The 25,221-nt window shown below is 41.1% G+C and overlaps 1 protein-coding gene across 1 annotated transcript in view; it reads left to right on the top strand.

Annotated features, from left to right (window-relative positions):
- The window catches only part of LOC141101014 (aquaporin-7-like), a 49,491-nt gene that overhangs the window by 9,792 nt on the left and 14,478 nt on the right, over window positions 1-25,221 (top strand). The window contains exons 2-3 of the mRNA XM_073589805.1: window positions 23,383-23,509; window positions 24,496-24,633. Of these exons, the coding sequence (XP_073445906.1) occupies window positions 23,383-23,509; window positions 24,496-24,633 (265 nt within the window). The remainder of the gene's footprint in view (window positions 1-23,382; window positions 23,510-24,495; window positions 24,634-25,221) is intronic.

The following is a 25,221-nucleotide window of genomic DNA, read 5'->3' as shown; positions in this document are numbered from 1 at the left end:
CTTAGGGTTTTTTGCGTGATTGCAGACAGTATCTTTTCTGTCCTGTTCTATCTAGACAGTTTGGGTCACATCATTTGCTTACTCTATTTTCTGCCTGTGTTTGTGCCTCATCTTGTCTCACCGGCAATATATGTTTGGGGGCTATCTATTCCTTTGGGGTTCTACTCCGGGGCCGTTTAGCTTTCCCCTTTCTTATTTTAGGCTTAGTTAATTCTTTGGCTGTGCCGAGGCGTCTAGGGTATCGTAGGTACGTCCCACGACTAATTCTAGTTGTGTTGTTAGTTTTAGGGGTCTGCAATCCGCTAAGTTACCAACCTTTCTGGTTATCTGGTTGCCTAGCTTATTCCCCGGCTATCCTCCTCGGTGACCTAATCATAACAAATATCCCCCCTATTTATTATAAAATTTCCTATGTTTACATTATGGTGTCCCCTTCGGTTTCTTATGGATTGTAAGCTTTTGGGAGCAGGGCCATCACTCCTCTTCTTTGACTTGTTGAATTATTTGTTACTCTGTACTGTCTGATACTGTCTGTACATGTTGGAATTACATAAAACTATGATCACTGTCACCGTCTGTGCTTTCCGTGCTGGCGGGCCGTGTCTGCACTGATATCTTCCTTACATTGCTCTGTTATCTATTAACCTTTGCTTTCATTCTTTATATTGTTGCTCTCATCCTAAATTGTTACTCAGAGATAAATGTTTTTCCTGCAGAGTGTGTGTGTATAAACAGCGACTGTGACACGTGTGCTGCCGACCTGCAGGGAGACGTCACGGAAATCAGTGTCTCCTTATGGAGGTGACATCCAGACACGGAGATGGTTTTGGGGAGGGTTAGAAGTTGTTCTATATGATCACTGGGCGTCCTAACATGGGACCCCCCAGCGGGTGAGGACAGGACTGGGTATACATAGGTGATAACTCCTAAGCTTCTGAGCTGCAATAGAAAAATCAACAATAAAGCCCCTAATCACCACATGCCATTTATAGTACCAGGAGACCCATATGCTACAATGGAACGTTCAGGGGTAATGAGCCCCTCTGTGGCCCCCATAAGTTGGACTCAGTGTCAGACTGAAGAACATTGTGCCCGCCAGAGGATTTGATTCTGAGGGCCCACCTTTCTCCCCCACTCAAGAGCCCCAAAGCAGCTGCAAAGTTTGCACTATGAACTCTCCTGAAGGAGAAGGCAGGGCCCACCGGTGGATTCTCCAGTTCTCTGGTGGGCCAATCCAACCCTGGTTGGACTGCAAGTAACTGGAGAAGAACGAGATGAATGTAGCACATTTATCAATTTATAACCAGTTTCCAAAACTTTCAGGACAGAGTCTATGGTATGAAAATGATTGCTTTCAACAAATTAAAGGGGATGATATTTATGACACATACACAAGTTTTCCCTTCATTGACCGATAGATGGGGAGGTCACTGTTGGGCCCGCATCTATCTCAGGAACAGGTCCCTGTTACGTGAGATCTGCATTCAGACATCTGTGGCTTATCCTATCCTGTGGTTATGCAATCAATGTTGTAAAAAGGAAATAACCCTTTAAATTTGTTCTTTTAATTCATCAGAATTTTTTTTTTTATTTCAACATTATTCACAGTTCATATTTTTTATATTCTAAATTTAATATTTTTCAAAGTACTGAATGCATGTACAGTATGTGCTAAAAAAAATCATCTTTGCAATAGGGTTTTATAAAAAAAAAATTTAGAATGTTTGTTTTTTCCTCTATGTATCACTGTAAATAGCATGCTGCAGAATGGGTTACCTGTGACTCTGGCAGTGGGTGCTTTAAGTGGCAGAGTTTGTAATTCTTATCTTTCTCCCCCTGAACTCTACATAGGCGATATAGAATCATAGAATCATAGAATCATAGAATCATAGAATCGTAGAGTTGGAAGGGACCTCCTGGGCCATCTGGTCCAACCCCCTGCTCAAAGCAGGATTCGCTAAATCATCCCAGTCAGATGTCTGTCCAGCCTCTGTTTGAAGACTTCCATTGAAGGAGAACTCACCACTTCTCGTGGCAGCCTGTTCCACTCATTGATCACTCTAACTGTCAAAAAGTTTTTTCTAATATCTAATCTGTGTCTCTTCCCATTCAGTTTCATCCCATTGCTTCTAGTCTTTCCTTGTGCAAATGAGAATAAAGTTGATCCTTCTACAATGTGACAGCCCTTTAGATATTTGTAGACAGCTATTAAGTCTCCTCTCAGTCTTCTCTTTTGCAAACTAAACATTCCCAAATCCTGCAACCTTTCCTCATAAGACAGGGTTTGCAGACCGGTCACCATTCTGGTCGCTCTTTTCTGAACTTGCTCCAGTTTGTTGATGTCTTTTTTAAAATGTGGTGCCCAAAACTGGACACAATATTCCAGATGAGGTCTGACCAAAGAGGAGTAGAGGGAAATAATGACTTCACGTGATCTAGACTGTATGCTTCTGTTAATACATCCTAGAATTGCATTTGCCTTTTTTGCTGCTGCATCACACTGTTGACTCATATTCAGTCTGTGATCTATTAGTATACCCAAGTCTTTTTCACATGTGCTGTCACTTAGCCCTATTCCTCCCATTCTATATATGCTTTTTTCATTTTTATTGCCCAGATGTAGTACTTTGCATTTCTCCCTGTTAAAAACCATTCTGTTAGTTGCTGCCCATTTCTCCAGTTTATTTAAATCTTTTTGAATCCTCTCTCTCTCTTCTCTAGTATTAGCTATCCCTCCTAGCTTTGTGTCATCAGCAAATTTAATCAGTTTACCCTCAATTCCTTCATCTAAATCGTTGATAAAGATGTTGAACAATACAGGGCCCAGGACAGAGCCCTGTGGTACCCCACTTGAGACATTCTTCCAACTGGATGTGCAGCCATTTACGACCACTCTTTGGGTCCGATCACTAAGCCAGTTATGAATCCACCTAACAGTTGCCTTGTCCATTCCATACTTAGTCATTTTTTCAATAAGGATTGTATGAGAGACTTTGTCAAATGCTTTGCTGAAGTCAAGATATACTATATCTACAGCATTTCCTTGATCCACCCAATCAGTGATACCGTCATAGAAGGAAATTAAGTTAGTCTGACATGACTTATTAGTTAGAAACCCATGCTGACTCTGTTTAATCACTTCATTCTTATCCAGGTATTGACATACATGTTGTTTAATAATTTGTTCAAAGATCTTTCCTGGTATAGAAGTCAGACTCACCGGCCTATAGTTGCCTGGGTCCACCTTCTTCCCCTTTTTGAAGATAGGAACAACATTTGCTCTTCTCCAGTCTTCTGGCACTTCTCCTGTTCTCCAAGAATTTTCAAAGATTATGGAGAGGGGTTCAAAAATTTCTTCTGCTATCTCCTTCAGTACTCTGGGGTGTAATTCATCTGGACCTGGAGACTTGAATTCATTTAGGTTAGCTAAGTGTTTCCTCACTATCTTTCTGTTTATAGATATCCTGGATTCTTCTATTCCCTTAATAGGACAGTGAATAACAGTTGATGTTGCATTTCCTTTCTGAGAGAAAACAGATGCAAAATAGGAATTTAAAAGTTCAGCCTTCTTAACATCCTGCCTTACCATTTCATCATTTTCATCCTGTAAAAATCCTATAGCATCTTTGACTTTTCTTTTACTTTTGACATATCCCCAAAATCCTTTATTATTGCTTTTGACATCTCTTGCAAGCCTCAGTTCATTTTCAGCTTTAGCTAATCTGATTTGTGCCCTGCAGGTTCTGCAGACAGCATTATATTCTTCTTTAGATATGCCTCCCTCTTTCCATTTTATAAACATTTTTTTCTTCCTTTTTAGCATGTGCTTAAGTTCTGTGTTCATCCATCCTGGTTTCCTTAAATGCTTCCTATTCTTCCCTCTTTTCGGAATTGTTAACAACTGTGCTTTGAGAATTTCATTTTTCAAGATTTCCCATCCTTCCTGGACATTTTTGTCTTTAAGGATATCCAGCCATTGGATCCCTCCAATTCTCTTTCTGAATCCCTTAAAATCTGCCTTTCTGAAATCTAACCTTGACGTCTGAGTCTTCACAGGTCTTCCACCTCTAGTTATCCAAAATTCTAAAATAGCATGGTCGCTACCTCCTAGGGTCCCAGCCACTTTTACCTCCTCAACCATTTCCTCCCTGTTTATAAGGATTAGATCCAAGGTAGCAGTTCCCCTTGTTTTCTCCCTTACCTTTTGGAAGATAAAGTTGTCAGCAAGAGAGGATAAGAATTTCCTTGACCTGTTAGTTTTGCCTGAGAGAGATTCCCAACAAATGTCTGGATAGTTGAAATCTCCCATGACAACTATGTCATATTTTTTGGAGAACTTGGCCATCTGATGCATAAAGAGTTCATCTATATCTTCGGCTTGCACAGGCGGCCTGTAGTAAATGCCTACAATGGTGTCCTTTCCATTGTTCTGTCCTTGTATTCTTACCCAAACAGTTTCCACAGAACTCCCAGTCTCTGAAGCTTCAATCTCTGTGCAGATATACGCGTTTCGAACATACAATGCGACACCCCCTCCTCGTTTATCAAGTCTGTTTCTTGCAAATAAGTTGTATCCTTCTAGTCTTGTATTCCAATCATGTGTATTGTCCCACCAAGTTTCAGTGATTCCAATTACATCATATTTCTTTTCCTGTGTTAGTAGTTCCAATTCTCCTTGTTTGTTGCCCATGCTTTGTGCATTAGTATAGAAACATTTTAGTTTGTGATTGGTTTCTCTTTCTCCAATATTTTTATTAATTAGATTCTTTCGTCTTTGTTCTTCCTTTCCACTTCTAATAGCAGAGTTCTCAATAGCATTTGTCAGGTGTATGGCTTTTTCTGGTCTTTTGCTTCCCTTCCCATGTTGTTCTAGTTTAAAGCTCTCCTTACAAGTGTAGCAAGGCGACTTCCAAATACATGCTTTCCAGTCTTCGTAAGGTGCACCCCATCTCTAGCAAGTAGTCCATCGTATAAGTAGTTCACTCCGTGATCCAGAAATCCAAATCGTTGCTGACGGCACCATCGACGTAGCCAGTTGTTCACCTGCAGAATCTTATTCCACCTCCTTGTTCCATGGCCATCCACTGGGAGGATGGAAGAGAAGACCACCTGTGCTCCCAGTTCTTTCACTTTCTTGCCTAAGTCTTCAAAGTCTCTGCAGATGATTTCCAGGTCGTTTCTTGCGGTGTCATTTGTCCCCACATGTAGTAGCAGGAATGGGTAGTCATCTGTAGGTCTGAAGAGTCCTGATATCCTGTCAGACACATCTTTAATTTTTGCACCTGGAAGACAGCACATTTCTCTTGTAGTTATATCCGGTCTGCAGATAGCGGCCTCTATATATGACAACATCAGAGCGGAGTTGCACTTTGATTTGGTTATATGCCACCTCAGACGAATTCAGAAGTTGAAAGATAAGGGTTATAGACCCTTTACAAGAGCAAGCTCACCGATAACTCATTCTGCACTGTTCTGTGTATTGTGATACATAGAGGCTGTAGAAGACAAATTTTATTGAAACCAAATGCAAAAACTATTGTTAGTCAAAACGAATGTATTTAAGTAAAATAAATCTTCCTGAGGTGTTCCTTTAAAGTAGAAGCAAAAATAAGTTTTCCAACATTTTATTTAAGTCACTATCCCTGGATAACACTTATAATGTGTACTTCCTCAGTTTTGACTTATCAGTTTACTAATGGAGCATTCCTCAAAACAACTATGATCATAATAAACTTTCTCTTTCTCATCAGAAGTTTATATTTAGGTTGTGTCCTTCCTTCGTGCTTTACACTGCAGCTCTGCTTGCTTTGAACATGGAAAATGACAACCAATTATGGTAAATGGGGCAAAAGAGTATTTACTAAGGGGATAAATAGGGGCTACTTCTTCTGCACTAGTAGCAGTAAGACTTTCCTAGCAGAAGTTTGGAAACTGACAGAAGTTTTGAATTCATCTGTTTTAGTAAATATCTGTATTCTCTATAAGAGCAATTCTGTTGTGCCGTTCCTCTATTAACCCCCTGGAAGTGGTTGCCGTCACACTTTACAGAGACACACAACAAAAATGGTAGAGTAACACCTAGTTGTGCACTTACAAGTATTATTTCCAGGAGGAATAACAGAGGAAACAGCACAACTCACTGCGAAAATATTGCTCCACAATACATTGGATCGCAGGCATTTAATAAAACAGACACGTGGTCGTGTTCCCTTAGATGACAGTATGGACCCCAGTAACAGTAACCATTAATGCATGGCTAAATTACCCTGAATATGGACTTTAGATAATTGTTATGGGGAAAAACTTCCACTGACCACAAAGTGTCTGCAATGTGGCCTGAATATGTTTTGCTTAATCAAGAAATTAGTCCTTACCTTTCCCTTACCAAAAATGTGATATATGGGAGAGGGATTTTATTATTTTAAAGTGACTTTTAGGGGAGTTTAAAGAGTTAAAAATAAAGAAAAAAAGTTGCAACCCCTGCATGGTGGGATTTAGTTACTAAAAAGTGCCAGTCATCATGGATTCAGTGCAGGAGATGACTGGTGCCTAATGTGAGGATGTGTGATAACGTTATGTTAGGGTGTGGCCACTTATGCAATGCACTAATATGTTTTTTTTTTTTTCTAAGTGTCTACAAAGGTGAAGTTTCATTTTTAAGATCTGCTTTCATCCAAAAACATTGCCACGCCTGAGTGTGGTAGTGTAAGGCAGTGTCGGACTGGGGAGCCAAGGGCCCACCAGTAATCATCTCTAGGGTCCCACTTTTCAGCTACATGCAAATATGACATTATCCTCAATCACACATTTATAGAACAATGACTTGGTAGATTGATAAATGAATGAGATGCTGCCTGTGTCTGTACATAGTGATTCATGTATATTGTGCCCAGTACTTCTCAGATTAGAGGGTGGTGGCCTACTCTTGCAGAGGGGCCCACCGGAGGATTCTCCTGTTCTCCTGTGGACCAGTCCAAGCCTGGGCAGAATTGTAACTGGCACATTAAAGGGTACAGCTAAAAGCAGAATGGTCACTGAGCTGCAAATATAAGAGGCCAACTGTGGTGTAGAGTAATGTAAAAAAAGGCGCTGTTCAGAGCCGCAGTATTAGTGGTGGCACTGGCAGTGGATTTTCAGTGATACACGGGAGATATAATTACCTATACAGCAGAAAGGGGACCTATAAGTTGATCAGTGACATTATTTGCACCACTGCTATTTTCTACAATGTCCGGTGCAGATTGTCTGCGGTGTTCTATCACCTCCCCGTGCAGTTTCTCCTGTGCATCTGTCTGATCAGTGCATGTCTCTATATATTTAAAGGGAATTTGCCAGTAGAACTCTCCTAATCCATTTTATGGTTATAAAGGTCACAGAAAGTTGAAACAAACGATACCTTGATAATTGCAATCCGATTAATAGTTCCTGAGAAATCCATGATTTTTCTGATAGGCAAATGAGCTGAAAAGATCTCTGTGCCAGATTAATTTGCCTCTGGAGATCTTTTCAGCTCATTTGCCTATCAGAAAAACATGGATTTCTCAGGAATAGTGTTGAGCATTCCGATACCGCAAGTATCGGGTATCGGCCGATACTTGCTGTATCGGAATTCCGATACCGACTTCCGATATTTTTTCAATATCGGAATTCGGCATCGGAATCGGAAGTTCAGTTGATTGACGGCCTGACGTCATCATGATGCGCGGTGTGTGCGCATCATGATGCGCCGTCATTTCGGGCCTTCCGGGGGTCTCTGCCGGCCTGCCGGGGGGCTGTGCCGGCCTGCCGGGGGGCTGTGTGGACTGCCCGGGGTCTCTGCCGGCCTGCCGGGGGGCTGTGCCGGCCTGCCGGGGGGCTGTGCACCCTGTGGGGGTCTGTACCGGCCTGCCGGGGGGCTGTGCCGGCCTGCCGGGGGGCTGTGCTGATGTCCGGGGGTCTGTGCAAGCATCGTCCGATGGGACTACAAGTCCCATCGGGCGATGCCTGCTACCATGACAGTGATTGACACATTAGCCAATGATGGGACAGTAGTAGTCCCATCATCCGGCTAATGTGTTAAATGTTAAAAAAAAAAAAAAAAAAAAAAAAAATACTACATACATACTACATGCTACATACATACTACATATATACTACATACATACTACATACATACTACATACATACTACATGCATGCTACATACATACTACATATATACTACATACATACTACATACATACTGCATGCTACATACATACTACATACATACTACATGCATGCTACATATATACTACATGCTACATACATACCACATACATACTACATGCATGCTACATATATACTACATGCATGCTACATACATACTACATATATACTACATGCATGCTACATACATACTACATGCTACATGCATGCTACATACATACTACATACATGCTACATATATACTACATACATACTACATATATACTACATGCATGCTACATATATACTACATACATACTACATATATACTACATGCATGCTACATATATACTACATACATACTACATATATACTACATACATGCTACATATATACTACATACATACTACATATATACTACATACATGCTACATACATACTACATACATACTACATATATACTACATGCATGCTACATATATACTACATGCTACATACATACCACATACATACTACATACATGCTACATATATACTACATGCATGCTACATACATACTACATATATACTACATGCATGCTACATACATACTACATGCTACATGCATGCTACATACATACTACATACATACTACATGCTACATACATACCACATATATACTACATACATACAATACATTCATACAATACATACATAGACATACAGTACATATAACATAGAGTAACATACTTACCAATACTTGTCACATTGTTCCCCGAAGCCATTGTCTTTCCGGAATAAATATTAACATAACAAACCACAAAAATACTCACCCACGATCCGAAGCAGTCCACGAGTGTGTCCCACGACGATCTTGGGTAGAGAACTGCAGCATCAGCTGATGCTGCCGTTCTCTACGGGCTGCAGGAATCCAATGACGGAAGGTAGGTATCCTTCCGCACTGTATTCCTCCGCCACTTAAAAAAAAAAAAGTCCCTAGTCTCACTTTATGCCATTGCTGTGTGGGAAATTCCCACACAGCAATGGCATAAAGTGAGACTAGGGACTTTTTTTTTTTTTAAGTGGCGGAGGAATACAGTGCGGAAGGATACCTACCTTCCGTCATTGGATTCCTGCAGCCCGTAGAGAACGGCAGCATCAGCTGATGCTGCAGTTCTCTACCCAAGATCGTCGTGGGACACACTCGTGGACTGCTTCGGATCGTGGGTGAGTATTTTTGTGGTTTGTTATGTTAATATTTATTCCGTAGACGACAATGGCTTCGGGGAACAATGTGACAAGTATTGGTAAGTATGTTACTCTATGTTATATGTACTGTATGTCTATGTATGTATTGTATGAATGTATTGTATGTATGTAGTATATATGTGGTATGTATGTAGCATGTAGTATGTATGTAGCATGCATGTAGCATGTAGTATGTATGTAGCATGCATGTAGTATATATGTAGTATGTATGTAGCATGCATGTAGTATATATGTAGCATGCATGTAGTATGTATGTGGTATGTATGTAGTATATATGTAGTATGTATGTAGTATATATGTAGCATGTATGTAGTATGTATGTGGTATGTATGTAGCATGTAGTATGTATGTAGCATGCATGTAGTATATATGTAGTATGTATGTAGCATGCATGTAGTATATATGTAGTATGTATGTAGTATATATGTAGCATGTATGTAGTATATATGTAGCATGCATGTAGCATGTAGTATGTATGTAGCATGCATGTAGTATATATGTAGTATGTATGTAGCATGCATGTAGTATATATGTAGTATGTATGTAGTATATATGTAGCATGTATGTAGTATGTATGTAGCATGCATGTAGCATGTAGTATGTATGTAGCATGCATGTAGCATGTAGTATGTATGTAGCATGCATGTAGTATATATGTAGTATGTATGTAGCATGCATGTAGTATATATGTAGTATGTATCATGTAGTATGTATGTAGCATGCATGTAGTATATATGTAGTATGTATGTTGCATGTAGTATGAATGTAGCATGTATGTAGTATGTAGTATGAATGTAGCATGTATGTAGTATGTAGTATGAATGTAGCATGTAATTTTTTTTTTTTTTTTACATTTAACACATTAGCCGGATGATGGGACTACTACTGTCCCATCATTGGCTAATGTGTCAATCACTGTCATGGTAGCAGGCATCGCCCGATGGGACTTGTAGTCCCATCGGACGATGCCTGCACAGACCCCCGGAGCCTGCACAGACCACCGGCAGGCCGGCACAGCCCCCCGGCAGGCCGGCACAGCCCCCCGGCAGGCCGGCACAGCCCCCCGGAGCCTGCACAGACCCCCTGGCAGGCCGGCACAGCCCCCCGGCAGGCCGGCACAGCCCCCCGGAGCCTGCACAGACCACCGGCAGGCCGGCACAGACCACCGGAGCCTGCACAGACCCCCTGGCAGGCCGGCACAGACCCCCGAAAGGCCCGTACAGACCCCAGAGAGGCTGTACAAGGGCAGGAAAGGGTTTTTCTTATTCCGATACCGGAAGTCCCATAGACTTGAATGGGACTTCCGGTATCGGAATCGGCGATACCGATACTTTTTTTAAAGATCGGCCGATACCATCCGATACGATACTTTGAAGTATCGGATGGTATCGCTCAACTCTACTCAGGAACCATTAATCGGATTGCAAATATCAAGGTACAATTTCAATCAACGTTCTGTGACCTGCGTGCCCATATAGATGGCTGAGGAGGGTTATTTCTACTGACAAATGCCTTTTAATTTTCTGCGTCATCTTATGAAGTCTCTATAGTCTCCATAAGGGCTCAAAAAACTCAGGACTTCTAGGGTGAAAGGAAGAAAGACTAAGGGCGCAGTCAGATGGCTGTATAAATCGGACCGAAATCCAACTGCAATGCATGGGCTGACTTGTGACTTCCCGACCCAAACGTGACAGCTTTAGGGTATGTGCGCACATTGCGGATTTGCCATTTTAAAATTCCGTGCAGATTCTTCCTCTCTTGGCAGAAAACGCAGTTGAAAATCCACGCGGATTTGATACAGATTTTCATATGGTTTTCTCTGCGGATTTGAATGCGGATTTGCAGTATATATACAGTCATATGTAAAAGTTTGGGCACCCCTATTAATGTTAACCTTTTTTCTTTATAACAATTTTGGTTTTTGCAACAGGTATTTCAGTTTCATATGTCTAATAACTGATGGACTCAGTTATATTTCTGGATTCAAATGAGGTTTATTGTACTAACAGAAAATGTGCAATCTGCATTTAAACAAAATTTGACCGGTGCAAAAGTATGGGCACCCTTATAATTTTCTTGATTTGAACACTCCTAACTACTTTTTACTGACTTCCTGAAGCACTAAATTGGTTTTGTAACCTCATTGAGCTTTGAACTTCATAGCCAGGTGTATCAAATCATGAGAAAAGGTATTTAAAGTGGCCACTTGCAAGTAGTTCTCCTATTTGATTCTCCTATGAAGAGTGGCATCATGGGCTCCTCAAAACAACTCTCAAATGATCTGAAAACAAAGATTATTCAACATAGCTTTTCAGGGGAAGGATACAAAATTTTGTCTCAGAGATTTAACCTGTCAGTTTCCACTGTGAGGAACATAGTAAGGAAATGGAAGAACACAGGTACAGTTCTTGTTAAGCCCAGAAGTGGCAGGCCAAGAAAAATATCAGAAAGGCAGAGAAGAAGAATGGTGAGAACAGTCAAGGACAATCCACAGACCACCTCCAAAGACCTGCAGCATCATCTTGCTGCAGATGGTGTCACTGTGCATCGGTCAACAATACAGCGCATGCATAACGCCTTTTTGTATGACCAAACAACTCAATCTTTGTTTCATCAGTTCACAGGACCTTCTTCCAAAATGTAACTGGCTTGTCCAAATGTGCTTTTGCATACCTCAGGTGACTCTGTTTGTGGCGTGCTTGCAGAAATGGCTTCTTTCGCATCACTCTCCCATACAGCTTCTCCTTGTGCAAAGTGCGCTGTATTGTTGACCGATGCACAGTGACACCATCTGCAGCAAGATGATGCTGCAGGTCTTTGGAGGTGGTCTGTGGATTGTCCTTGACTGTTCTCACCATTCTTCTTCTCTGCCTTTCTGATATTTTTCTTGGCCTGCCACTTCTGGGCTTAACAAGAACTGTACCTGTGTTCTTCCATTTCCTTACTATGTTCCTCACAGTGGAAACTGACAGGTTAAATCTCTGAGACAACTTTTTGTATCCTTCCCCCTGAAAAGCTATGTTGAATAATCTTGGTTTTCAGATCATTTGAGAGTTGTTTTGAGGAGCCCATGATGCCACTCTTCATAGGAGAATCAAATAGGAGAACTACTTGCAAGTGGCCACCTTAAATACCTTTTCTCATGATTTGATACACCTGGCTATGAAGTTCAAAGCTCAATGAGGTTACAAAACCAATTTAGTGCTTCAGGAAGTCAGTAAAAAGTAGTTAGGAGTGTTCAAATCAAGAAAATGATAAGGGTGCCCATACTTTTGCACCGGTCAAATTTTGTTTAAATGCAGATTGCACATTTTCTGTTAGTACAATAAACCTCATTTGAATCCAGAAATATAACTGAGTCCATCAGTTATTAGATATATGAAACTGAAATACCTGTTGCAAAAGCCAAAATTGTTATAAAGAAAAAAGGTTAACATTAATAGGGGTGCCCAAACTTTTACATATGACTGTATAAAGATATACTATTTAACAAAAAAAAATTGTGATGTCATTTCCTTGCAAGCCTCTTCTTTTACATTCTCCATTGAAGACTATAATATCATTATACACCATGTTCAAATATAATGTTTCACACACAAAACAAATTAAAGTGAATATAATATACTGTATATACTCATGTATAAGCCGAGATTTTCAGCACATTTTAACCTCATCGGTCCACAGGACTTGTTTCCAAAATGCCTCTGGCTTGTTTAGATGCTCTTTTGTATAATTATGATGCTAAATTTTATGGTAAGGATGCAGGAGAGGTTTTCTTCTGATGACTCTTTCATTAAGGTCATATTTGTGCAGGTGTCTCTGAACAGTAGAACAATGTACTGAAAGTGAAAAATTACAGATTAGATATTAGAAAAAATCTTTTTCACATGATGATCAATGAACTGGCTGTCATGTGAGGTGGTGAGTTCTCCTTCAACGTAAGTCTTCAAGCAGAGACTGAACCGACATCTGTCTGAGATAGTTTAGTGAATCCTGCCTTGAGCAGGGTGTTGGACACGATGACCCTGGAGGTCCCTTCAAACGCTAACATTTTATGATTCTATGTACCACAACTCCAGAGTCTGATAAATCTTTCTAAAGGTCTTTTGCAGTCAAGTGGGGGTTCTGATTTACCTCTCTAACAACCCTACGAGCAGCTCTCACTGAAATTTTGCTTGGTCTTCAAGACTTTATCTTGACATCCATTGTTCCTGTTAACTGCCATTTTTTTAATACACACAAAACTGGGGAAAGGGCAACTTGAAAACGCTTTTCTATCTTCTTGTAGCCTTTTCCTGCTTTGTGGGCATCCCTTCACAATGTTCATTTTCAGAGTGCTAGGCAGCTGCTTAGAAGAATCCATGGCTGCTGTGTTTTTTTTTTTGACACAAGGTTAGAGGAGGCTGGGTTTTTATATACTGTACTTGGAAAATTTCCATCACCTGGCCTTTCCTAATGATAATAGTGAACTAGTCATAACCATAACAGGCTAATTAATGTCTGAAACCTTGGTCAAAGTTATCTGAGCACACAAATCTCCAAGGGTGCCCAAACTTTTGCACTTTCCCATTTTCCTTTTTGTAATTTTTAAATTAAAAAAATGACTATTTTTATGCCTGAAATGCAAAGGAAATGTGTCATCTTTAACTTTAGACCTTTTCAGAGATTATTTTATTTTCAACTTGCTCATCTGTTCACAAACTTTAACACTGATGACCTATCCTTAGGATAAGTCATCATTTTGACCAGGGGTGCCCAAAATTTTACATGCCACTGTATATAATTCTATGCTGCGGTAACACTTGGGTTGGGAGAGTTGCGGCCAGTTTGAGCACTGTGGTCCTATTTTATACGGCCATCTGACTGCGCCCTGACAGTGAGCCACAGACTGCACTTTTGGGTATTCGAAAAATGTTGCTCCCTACAAGCTTTGTGACATACAGTTTGTAGGTATCAGTTCACACTGTCAGTTTCTGCCCTCGCAATGATGTTAGTAATTAAGTTTATAAAAAAATATTTCCCATTATTATAAAGTCTTACAGGGCATGATGACATTAGATCTGGTGGTTGTCATGGAATGGATTTGTACTCACATTTGGCATGCAGTGCGGCTTATCATTTATTTCTAGGATCATGTGTTGTGGGTAAAAATCTGGCAGCAGAAAAAGGGCGATGGTAACCGACCACCTGTCACATACTGTTCCCGGTGTGACATAAGTGGAATATTGGACATCCATTCATGATTATTTATATAGAACACGTGGATGTAATGTGTGATGGTTTCCGCAGAGTAACTCCCGGATAGACTTTGAAATGCTGCGTACTTCATCGGAACATTGACCTTTCTTAGAAAAAAACAACAACTAACGTTAACCAAACCAACTAAGGAGGCAGCGGGCGATGCATTCCTTTGGAGGAAAATACAGTGTCAAGTTTCTTTTACAACATCAGTTCCCATCATTTCACATTGTGCAGCCCCTCTTATATCAGCTCTAGAACTATAAGTAATGGGTGTTACCATTCACATTGTCAAAGGGGTGTGTCCCTGCACAGTCTAGTACTGGTAGGTCTGATTGGACAAAATCAGTATATGCAGAAACACCCCCCCAAATGGTAACAACTAGTTGTCAATCCTCCTCCACAGGTCCCTGTGCAAATGAACCGGCTGCACATGCAGAATGCCTGCATTATCCAATGGCTAGCCTGCTCTGAACTGTAATTCCGCTCTCTCTGTTACTCCTGTATGCGGTTTGACAAATAGGAAAGCAGGAGCAGAGTCGAAGCTCCGCCTCCACATGCTGTGATCTGTCTACAAGTCTCGGCTGCTGGAAATGGATTATACCTGACAACAGGCAGTGGGCAGCAAGTTACATAGAAGGAAAACATCTAGTGGCAAGCACTTTGGAGGGATTTTTGTTTGGGGAAAGACAACATACTTATTAAAAGGGTTGTCCGAAACTTTAACACTGATGACCTATCCTTAGGATAAGTCATCAATATCTGCAGTAGGGGTTCGACAACCGGCACCCCTGCCGATCAGCTGTTCCCATTGGAACTGCTCGGTTGCGGAGCTGCACAGCACAGCTCCATCAGCTGTATAGTGGCCACGGCCAGGTACTGCACATTTTTCCCCCTATACAAATCAATAGGATGTGGATGTGCAGTACCCAGCCATGACCTTTAACCTCTATTCAGTCTACGGAGCTGTGCAGCTCCACAACTGAGCAGTTCCAGCCGCTGCCAACACCGGGAACAGCTGGTCCGTGGGGGTGCCGAATGTCGCACCCCCGCCGATAAGACATTACTGACCTACCCTAAGGATAGGCCATCAATGAATTTAACATTGGACAACCCCTTTAAATAAAATAATTTGATGATTGTCTATTTATCACATCAAATGAGATCAAGCTGTCTGAAAGGACAAGAAGCATTTAACTATAAAATACAGAAAATACATTATTTACACAGAAAAATGAATAATACAGAAAGTAGACTGCTTCTACCAAGGTCAGTGACAGGCCTCCAGCAACATGCCCGATTTGCATACATCTTCTACACTAGATTTCTTATAACTTGCACATCGGATCTCTGCAAAAGAGGTATAGACTTTATTGGGGGAGAAGAGCCTACACAGCCATACCCCTACTTGTATATGTAAAAATCTACTGACAGCTTCCCTTTAAGACACATTCACAAAAGTACACTGAAAAAGAAGAGATTAAAAAAAAACCTAGATTGTGGTTCCAATATGATCACTTTACACCTATAGTATTAGCGCACTTGAGGTTTGTACAACTGAAGAGCAAATGTCACACGGCTACACAATGTCATTGGAGTTTTGCTTTTCCTCCTGTGATTGAGTCCATTAACCTTTTCCCGAGATGTGTCATTTCCTGACATTTTTCTTCATTATCTGACAATATTTTACCCTTGTTATGATCTGCCTTCCCTGCTGGGACATGTTTTGTATTTACCTATATTTTACATAGCGCTCATTAGCTCTACTCTAGGTCTCGGAGTGCCGTCGTCTGCTCCATCAGGTGAACGAGCAAATAAAAGGTTTGCAGAAAAAAAAGAAGCGTCAGCGACGGCCGTCAAAATATATTCTTTACAAGTGAAGAACTCCGCTTGTCACTTGGGCACCGTGATAATAAACATCAGAAATGTATACTGGAAGATCATGTGGGGTTGGTTATACTGCCTCGTGTCAGATATTTCAATTTAATACAAAGATGTAATTTGTTCAAAAAATCAAGTTTGAACGATGTACAGTAAATATTTTGTCCTGTCTGACAGTCTGGTTCCTAATCGTACTCTTTTTCCATTGGCTTGACAGTCTCAAGGTACTCAAGACTTCCGCTCAGAGCAGGAAAAAGGACTTGGCAGTACTTAAAGGGTTAATCCAAAATAGAAAGTCCTGAATGGGGCGGTTGCACATGCTTAACCTCTGCTTCATTCATACTCTATAGAACTGCTGAAAACAAAGCTTGATAAGTTATCCCCTATCTTATGAATATGGATAGGAGATAATTGCTATTTTAGGAATACAACCCTTTAAAGGGAACGTATTTAATTTTATTTATTAGATGTGTTTTTCAAGGGATATTCCAGTCTGGAACATTTATGGCATGACATTTACGGAACATCTATAGGGTATTTATGGCATATATACAGATTTTATCCAAGTGCCATATTTTTCTAAGTGTCAGGACAGTTAGACAAGGCAGTTGGACAGGGCAGGAGATAGATAAGACATGCAAGACACACAAACAAACTTGCTTCCAGGTCTTCTGATTTGCAAAGAGCATTCACCATATGTATTTATATTCTGGCTGCTGCAATCACATCTACCGCCCTCTCACAAACTCGGCACACTCCATCCATATCAGCCCCTCTCTACTCTCTTCTATATACAGCTCTCATCACAATGCTAAACTGCACAGATCCATTAATTTCCACCATACACAACAGAAGAGATGCTCTCACAAATCACTCAACCATCAGCTCATGCTCTAGTTTCCTTCTCCTAGTCGCAGGAGATATCGCTCCTAATCCCGGCCCTTCTGGTGATAATAAGACTAAAGGGCCTGTCACACTAAGCGATATCGCTAGCAATATCGCTATAACGTCACTGGTTTTTGTGACGTTATAGCGATATTGCTAGCGATATCGCTGTATGTGATACTTACCTCCGATTGGCTCCCCCGCTGGTTATCGCTGATCGCGCGAGATCGTCCTGGACCGCTTCTCGTCGTCAGCTTCCTGTTGGGCTTCCTGTGGCGCCGACGAGCGACGCGTGGACGCAGGTGGAAGGACGTCAGGATCGCCTCGTCTGACAGGTAAGTAGCGACCCCCGACCCCTGCGATGTCGCTGGTGAGATCTCCCTGTGTGGCAGCTCACTAGCAACCACTTAGCGATGCACCAGCGATCCTGACCGCGTCATATCGATGGTCGGGATCGCTCGTACATCGCTAAGTGTGACAGTACCTTAACTCGTTCCTACTACACTCAGAAACCCTGCTAATCGTATTAATATTCCTTGCATGCCTGCTGTCTCTTTTAGTTGTGCCATTTGGAACAAGCGGTCAGCGTGTAACAAACTCTCCTACATCCATGACTCTTTGCTTTCAAATGAACCTTCTGGCTCACACAAACTTGGATCCAGCAGTCGGACACTGCTGCGCTCGTATACCCCGAGACCTGACAATAGGTCAGGTGGAGGTTTTTGCCTGCTTTCCACAAAATGTATTTTTCAGGTCATCCCCCAGTACCCTCCCTTCTCTTCCCTTCTTTTGAGGTTCACATTGTCAGACTCTTCTCCCTGCGAGTGGCGGTTGTGTATCGCCCTCTGGGCTCCTCCCGTCAGTTCCTTGATCAATTTGTTTCCTTGCTTCCCCACTTTCTATCCTGTGACATCTCCACTCTCATCATGGGGGACTTTAACATCCCCATTGGTGATCCCCTGTCCCCATCTGCCACTCATCTTGTATTGCTAACTACCTTCCTCATCCTTTCACAGGTATCTACCTCTCCAACGTATGAAGACAGGCATACTCTGGACGTGGTCTTCTCCCTACTCTGTTCAGCATATGACTTCACTAACTCCCCTCTTCCGCTCTCTGACCACAACCTTCTTTCATTCTCTGTCAAGAATTGTCATATCGCTCAGGACACACCCATTTTCCACATATGTAGAGATATACGTGCCATGAACACACAGAAGTTTATGAAGTAGCAGTCATCATTGGCCCCAGTCTCCTCCTTCTCATGTCCTGACTCTGCACTGAAACATTATAATGAGACATTGTCCTGGATGAAACTACACCTCCTACATTTAGCAGAACTCGGCATAGAAGGTGTCAACCCTGGAACATGCTGCTAGCACGTTTTCTCCAGCGGTGCTCCAGGTGCGCCAAACATCTGTAAAAAAATCCAATCTGGCTGAAGATTTAATCTATTATAAGTTTATGCTTAAAACATACTACTCTGCCCTTCACCTCGCCAAACAAACCTACCTCAACACCCTCATCACCTCACTATCCAATAATCCTAAACGACTCTTTGACACTTTTCATTCTCTCCTCAATCAAACAGTACAGGGCATGACCAACGACCTTGGCGCTAATGATCTGACCAATTATTTCAAAGAAAAAGTTGACCATATCCGACAGAAAATTTTCTTCCAATTCCCTAACGTAATGCATTCTCCTGCCTCCTGCACTGCACCTTGCTCACTTTCGGTCTTTGAAGCAGTCATGCAAGAAGACATTACCAGGGTCCTTGAATCCTCTCGCCCTACTACCTACACCAGTGACCCTATTCCCTCACATCTCCTACAGGCCCTTTCCCTGCTGTCACCACTCACTTAGCTAAAATATTTAATCTCTCCCTCTCATCTAGTATTTTCCCCCTCCTCGTTTAAACATGCCAGCATACATCCATTACTTAAAAAACCATCCCTGGACCAGAACTGTGCTGCTAACTACAAACCTGTCGCCAATCTTCCCTTCATCTCTAAACTCCTGGAACGCTTGGTCCGCGCCCATCTAACCTGCTATCTCAGATAACACTCTTTTTGATCCTTTACAATCAAGTTTCCGCTCTTTACACTCTACTGAAACTGCCCTCACTAAAGTCTCCAATGATATACTAACAGCTAAATCTAATGGTCACTACTCTTTGCTGATTCTCCTGGGTCTCTCTGTAGAATTTGACACTATTGCTGACCAGCTCCTCTTCGCTATGCTCCGCTCTATCAGTCTCAAGGGCACTGTTCTACCTCTCTGACCGCTTTTTCACATTGTCTTTTGATGGCTCCTCTTCCTCTCCCCTTACTGTTGGGGTTCCTCAAGGCTCAGTCCTAGGCCTCCTCCTTTTCTCCTTGTACACCACCCCTATTGGACAATCAGTAGATTCGGTTTTCAGTACTGTCTCTATGTTGATTATACACATCGTCTCCTGACATCACCCCCCCGCCTTACTGCAAAATACCAGTGACTGTATTTCCGTTGTCTCTAACACTGTCTCTATCTAAAACTGAATCCGTCAAAAAATGAACTCCTTGTGTTCGCACCCTCCTCTAACCTATCTAAGCCCGATATTTCCATTTCCGTGTTACTCCCCAGCAACATGCCCGCTGTCATGGTGTCCTCTTTGATTCAGATCTTTCCTTCACCCCTACATAAGATCACTCACTCATGTTCCCTACACCTCAAAAACATCTCTAGGATTAAACCATTTTTTTTACCTTTGAATCGCTAAAATCCTTTACTGTAGCTTTTATTCATTCTCGTCTGGACTATTGCAACTCTCTAGTAATCCTAGTCCTTCGCCAATCCGTCCTGAATGCAGCAGTCAGGATTATATTCCTCGACAAACGTTACACCGATGCCTCTTCCCTGTGCCAGTCGTTGAACTGGTTGCCCATCCAATACAGAGTTCAATATAAACTTATCGCTCTCACCCACAAAGCGCTCCGTGAGTCAGCACCAATCTACATCTCATCCCTCGTCTCAGTCTACCACCCTACCCTGACCTTCATTCTGCTAAAGACTTAAAACTAAAATCCTCAATACTCACAACCTCCCACTCCTGTGTCCAAGACTTCTTGCATATTGTGCCAATTCTTTGGAGTGCATTACACAGTAAAATTTGATTAATTCCCAATACCCACAGTTTCGAGCGTGGCTTAAAAATGCATGTCTTTAGACTGGCCTGACTTATCTAACTATCCCCTTTTGGCCCATACAAATTTTTCTTCAAAATTGGGACCCTCGTAGCATATGTTCACACTCCCCATGCACGTAATAGCCCTCTATATCTGTACTGTACATATACTGGATATGACCGGTTCATGCAGCGTTATATGAATACCCTATTTAGTATATTATGGCTGTATTGTACAAAATAAGCACATTTTACCATTTACCTTTCGTGTCTCCCATATTTCCTCGTATACTGTAAGCTTGCGGACAGGGTCCTCACTCTTTTTGATATTGGAGTTATGTTTATTCTGTAATGTCTATTGTCTGTACAAGTCCGCTCTAAAATTGTAAATTGCTGAACAAGCTGGCGCTATAAAAATACAAATTATTATTATATTATTCCTATCAATATGTTATCAATGACTCACATGGGTGGAGCCCTTTAAAGGGTTATTGCCATCTTCAGAAATGGGTATTGTCAGATAGTGCTGAATAATGACATTTGTCTGTTTTTTTTTTCCAATGTGAATAGTCATATTAAAAAAGGGTCTGTCTAGGTCATCAAAATAAGATCAGTTCGGTCTGATGACTGGAAATGAGCACTGTATGGAGCAGAACCGAACTTTGTTAAATATTTAATGGCTTCTACTGGGTACTGTGGTTTAACTCCCTTACAAGTGAATGATGAACATAAGACTTGCAGAATTTCGATTGGTGATCAGCTGATCGTCGCAGGTCAAGCTTCTTTAACCCTTTGCAATCAACTGTACTAAGACATAAATGTAGCGGCCTCTACAGGTGAAATGTAGCATTACATGATGACCATTGAAATGAATGGCAATCCATGTAATTCATGGACATACTGGTCGCTCAGTGCCATTCTGGTAAATAGAGGGGGATCCTCACCAGGGAAAGAGTGAGACAGCTCTTATAAATTGCTACTCATCTATTCATGAAGAAACATGAAGCTAGGACATTGAATGTTTACATAATTAGGGTTTGCTCACACTGGCGTGTAATACGGAGACGTGCACTGTGTGAAAATATTGCATTGCACTCTGTTATTAAATGAGTCCGTGCTCATCTGTGAGCTTTTCTTCAGTTATAATTGAGCTGAGAAAAAAAAAAAAAATCGCAGCGTCCTGCAATTGACTGCGTATATCGCCAATGCAAGTCTACAGGTGCGAGAAGAGGGGGGGGGGAAATCAGATGGCACATGGGCCAAGCGCATGCCGGCTGATTTTTATGCACACATCTCAAAGAAAACCTTTCCTCAGCCCAGTACAGTAATTTGCATCAAGAACCATCAGAATGGAGAGATGATAATATAGAATAGATATAATAGATGGACATCCTTTAGATGTTTAATGTCAAAAGCCTCCTACATATATTAAACTTGCACCCTATAATTTGTTTCATGTGGCGCTAGGGTGTTTAAGCCTTATTTCACCTATTAAATAATTGATAAATGACGTGGGGTCCCCCCTATTTTTGATAACCAGCCAAAGTAAAGTAGACAGCTGATGGCTTACATCATCAGGTTTGGTAGGTCCATGATTATTGGGCCCTTCCCTGCCTAAAAATACAAGCTCGCAGCCACCGCAGAATTGACGCATCACATGAGATCTGGCATTTTGCCCGGCTCTTCCCGATTGCCCTGATGCAGTGGCAATTGGGGTAATGGTAGTTTGGGCTGATAATAGTTGTGATTTATCAAAAATCACAGCAGCCATCAACCACTGGGGTTAGTAATGGAGATGTGTCTATCAGACGCTCTCATAACTAACTGAATAATCAAAAAGAAAAAACACACATAAAAAATAGCTTATTTGAATAAAGACTCCCCCTACACTATCCCTCATGCAGGTATGAAGTCATCCACCGAATACGAAGTCGTCCAGAAAAGTATACCTGAAAAACATAAAAAGACAGAAATAAAAACAATAGACAGTCCCTTGTTCACCAATTTATTACCTAAAATGTACCCATGAAGCTCTGGCGTAGTCCATGTTCGTTGAACCTGGCTCTGGCCTGTGTGAATAGCAGTAAAGTGATCGCTATTCACAGGCACTGGGTAGTGACGACAATGCTCACAGCCGACAGGTCTCATGTGATGCGCCAATTCTGGGGCGGCTGCGGGCTCATATTTTTAGGCTGTGAATTGCCCAATAACCATGGACATTCCCATCCTGATAATATAAGCCCACAGCTGTCTGCTTTACCTTGGCTGGTTATCGAAAATAGGTGTAACCCACGACTTTTTTTTTAATTTGGTTAAACCAGACTAAACACTAAAGTAATTTCATGTAGGCAGCTTGTGACATTAAATATCTATACAGGACATCTGCTGTATATATTATTTATCACTGTATGTATCTAATATCTATCTATAACTGTATATAACATTGCTATATTAGTTTGTAAACTAGCTTTAGGCTACATAGAGATTCACTGTATGTAAAAGAGGATGCTAATAATGCAATGAGTATGCATGTCACATGGATGCCAGGTGAGAAAAAAAAAACAGCACGCTCGCTTGACATACATTGAACCATATGGATTCCGCTTGTCCAATTTTTCAGGTGCAACATCGGAGCTATTTGTCAAATGCGAATGTGAGCGAGCCCTTAATCTACGATAGTTACGACCCTGTGCCAAATATGGAAAGCAAGGAAACTAATTTGCTCTTAGTAGATTTGAGGTCTTTAGTTTGCAGTTGTTTGAGAGTGGGATTATTTAATGATTGCTTCTGTCCATCTTCTCAGACATTCGGTTTGGGAGCGGTGGCGCAGGTGGTTCTCGGTAACAACGCATTCGGACAATACCTGAGCATTAATTTATCTTTCGGGATTGGAGTCACAATGGGTATCCACGTGGCTGGGGGAGTATCTGGTAAGTGTCACAATTATGAATGGGATCTAATACTACATCCGAGTGAGGCTCGCTCCACAGTGACCTGCATGACAGGAGGCGGTCACACCGCCTATCCCCCTTACTGCAGAGGATTAACTCCAAAACTTGGTATCAAGTACAATGAGGACCAGTAAATGCGATCTGTCTTTTATAACTAAGGGGATCTGTGACTCTGCAGTCCCTGCAAGAAAAGGTAACGACAATGTGTCCTCCAGCTCAGACCCGCAGTGATCAGCCATAATCTAGCGGGATGGGTACATTGCACATGATTTATGGCACAGTTTGGTAAGATCTTGCCGTTTATGATGCATTCTTCCTTACAATGAGTTTTGTTTTTTTTTACCACATTTCTGCAGCAAACAACACAAACACACTTGCCATAAAATACATAAAAAAAACGCAATAAAAACAGATTTATATTTGGAAAAAGACACTTAAAAGGACAAGACGCATTAAAAACGCTTTGAAAAAATGCGATAAGAGCAGGTTCACATAAAAGTATTTATTTTTTTTATATGGATTTTAGCATGGAATCTAAGCAAAATAAACATTAGAAAAATTCAATCAGTACATTGTCAAAAAAAATCCACCGAAAAATTTGGCAATGTTTACTGATATGGATTCTTTTTGCTTTAGCAGGCAAAGTCTTAGCAGTTTTTCCCTATGAAATGACAGGCTTATTTTATCATCATGGTTTCCCATTGAAATAAATAGTACGCTTATTCAAAGAGGATTTTAAGTGTTTTGCATGTGGATTTCGGAGCAGATTCTGCTCCAAAATTCATGTAAAAAATCTCAAAGTTAACAGCAGTCATGTAACGTCGATCAATCATAGTTTGAAATCTGCGGGTGTCACAGTAATAGGATATATAAACATTGCACATATCTCCCCACACTGAGCCCAAGAGTTAGATCTTCTGATGAAAGAAGTTCTACAATTATTTCCTGTATATTGTCTGTTTCAGGAGCCCATATGAACTGCGCCGTCTCACTAACGAACTGCATCCTGGGAAAACTTTCCTGGAAGAAACTCCCAGTGTACATGATTTCTCAAATTGCGGGAGCATTCCTGGCGGCTGTGATTGTATACTTCTTATACTATGGTACTAAAACGTGTTATGTCATGAATGTCACTTGTAAAAAAAAAAAAAGGCAGAGACAGCTATTTTTCAACTCTGTAAACCATTCTCTATGCACATATGAAAAGATTAAAAGATTTACAATGTCCCTCAAGGGCAGTATTATAGTAGTTGTATTCTTGTACATAGGGGCAGTATTATAGTAGTTATATTCTTGTACATAGGGGCGGTATTATAGTAGTTATATTCTTGTACATAGGAGCGGTATTATAGTAGTTATATTGTACATAGGGGCGGTATTATAGTAGTTATATTCTTGTACATAGGAGCGGTATTATAGTAGTTATATTCTTGTACATAGGGGCGGTATTATAGTAGTTACTGTATATTCTTGTACATAGGGGCGGTATTATAGTAGTTATATTCTTGTACATAGGAGCGGTATTATAGTAGTTATATTCTTGTACATAGGGGCGGTATAAAAGTAGTTATATTCTTGTACATAGGGGTGGTATTATAGTAGCTATATTCTTGTACATAGGGGCAGTATTCTAGTAGTTATATTCTTGTACATAGGGGCAGTATTATAGTAGCTATATTCTTGTACATAGG

The sequence above is a fragment of the Dendrobates tinctorius genome, unplaced genomic scaffold, assembly GCF_039654945.1.
Source record: "Dendrobates tinctorius isolate UK_male_01 unplaced genomic scaffold, ASM3965494v1 ptg000113l, whole genome shotgun sequence".
Classification (NCBI taxonomy): Eukaryota; Metazoa; Chordata; class Amphibia; order Anura; family Dendrobatidae; genus Dendrobates; species Dendrobates tinctorius.
Note: the sequence above shows the minus strand (reverse complement) of the source record. Positions and strands in the feature narration are given on the sequence as shown.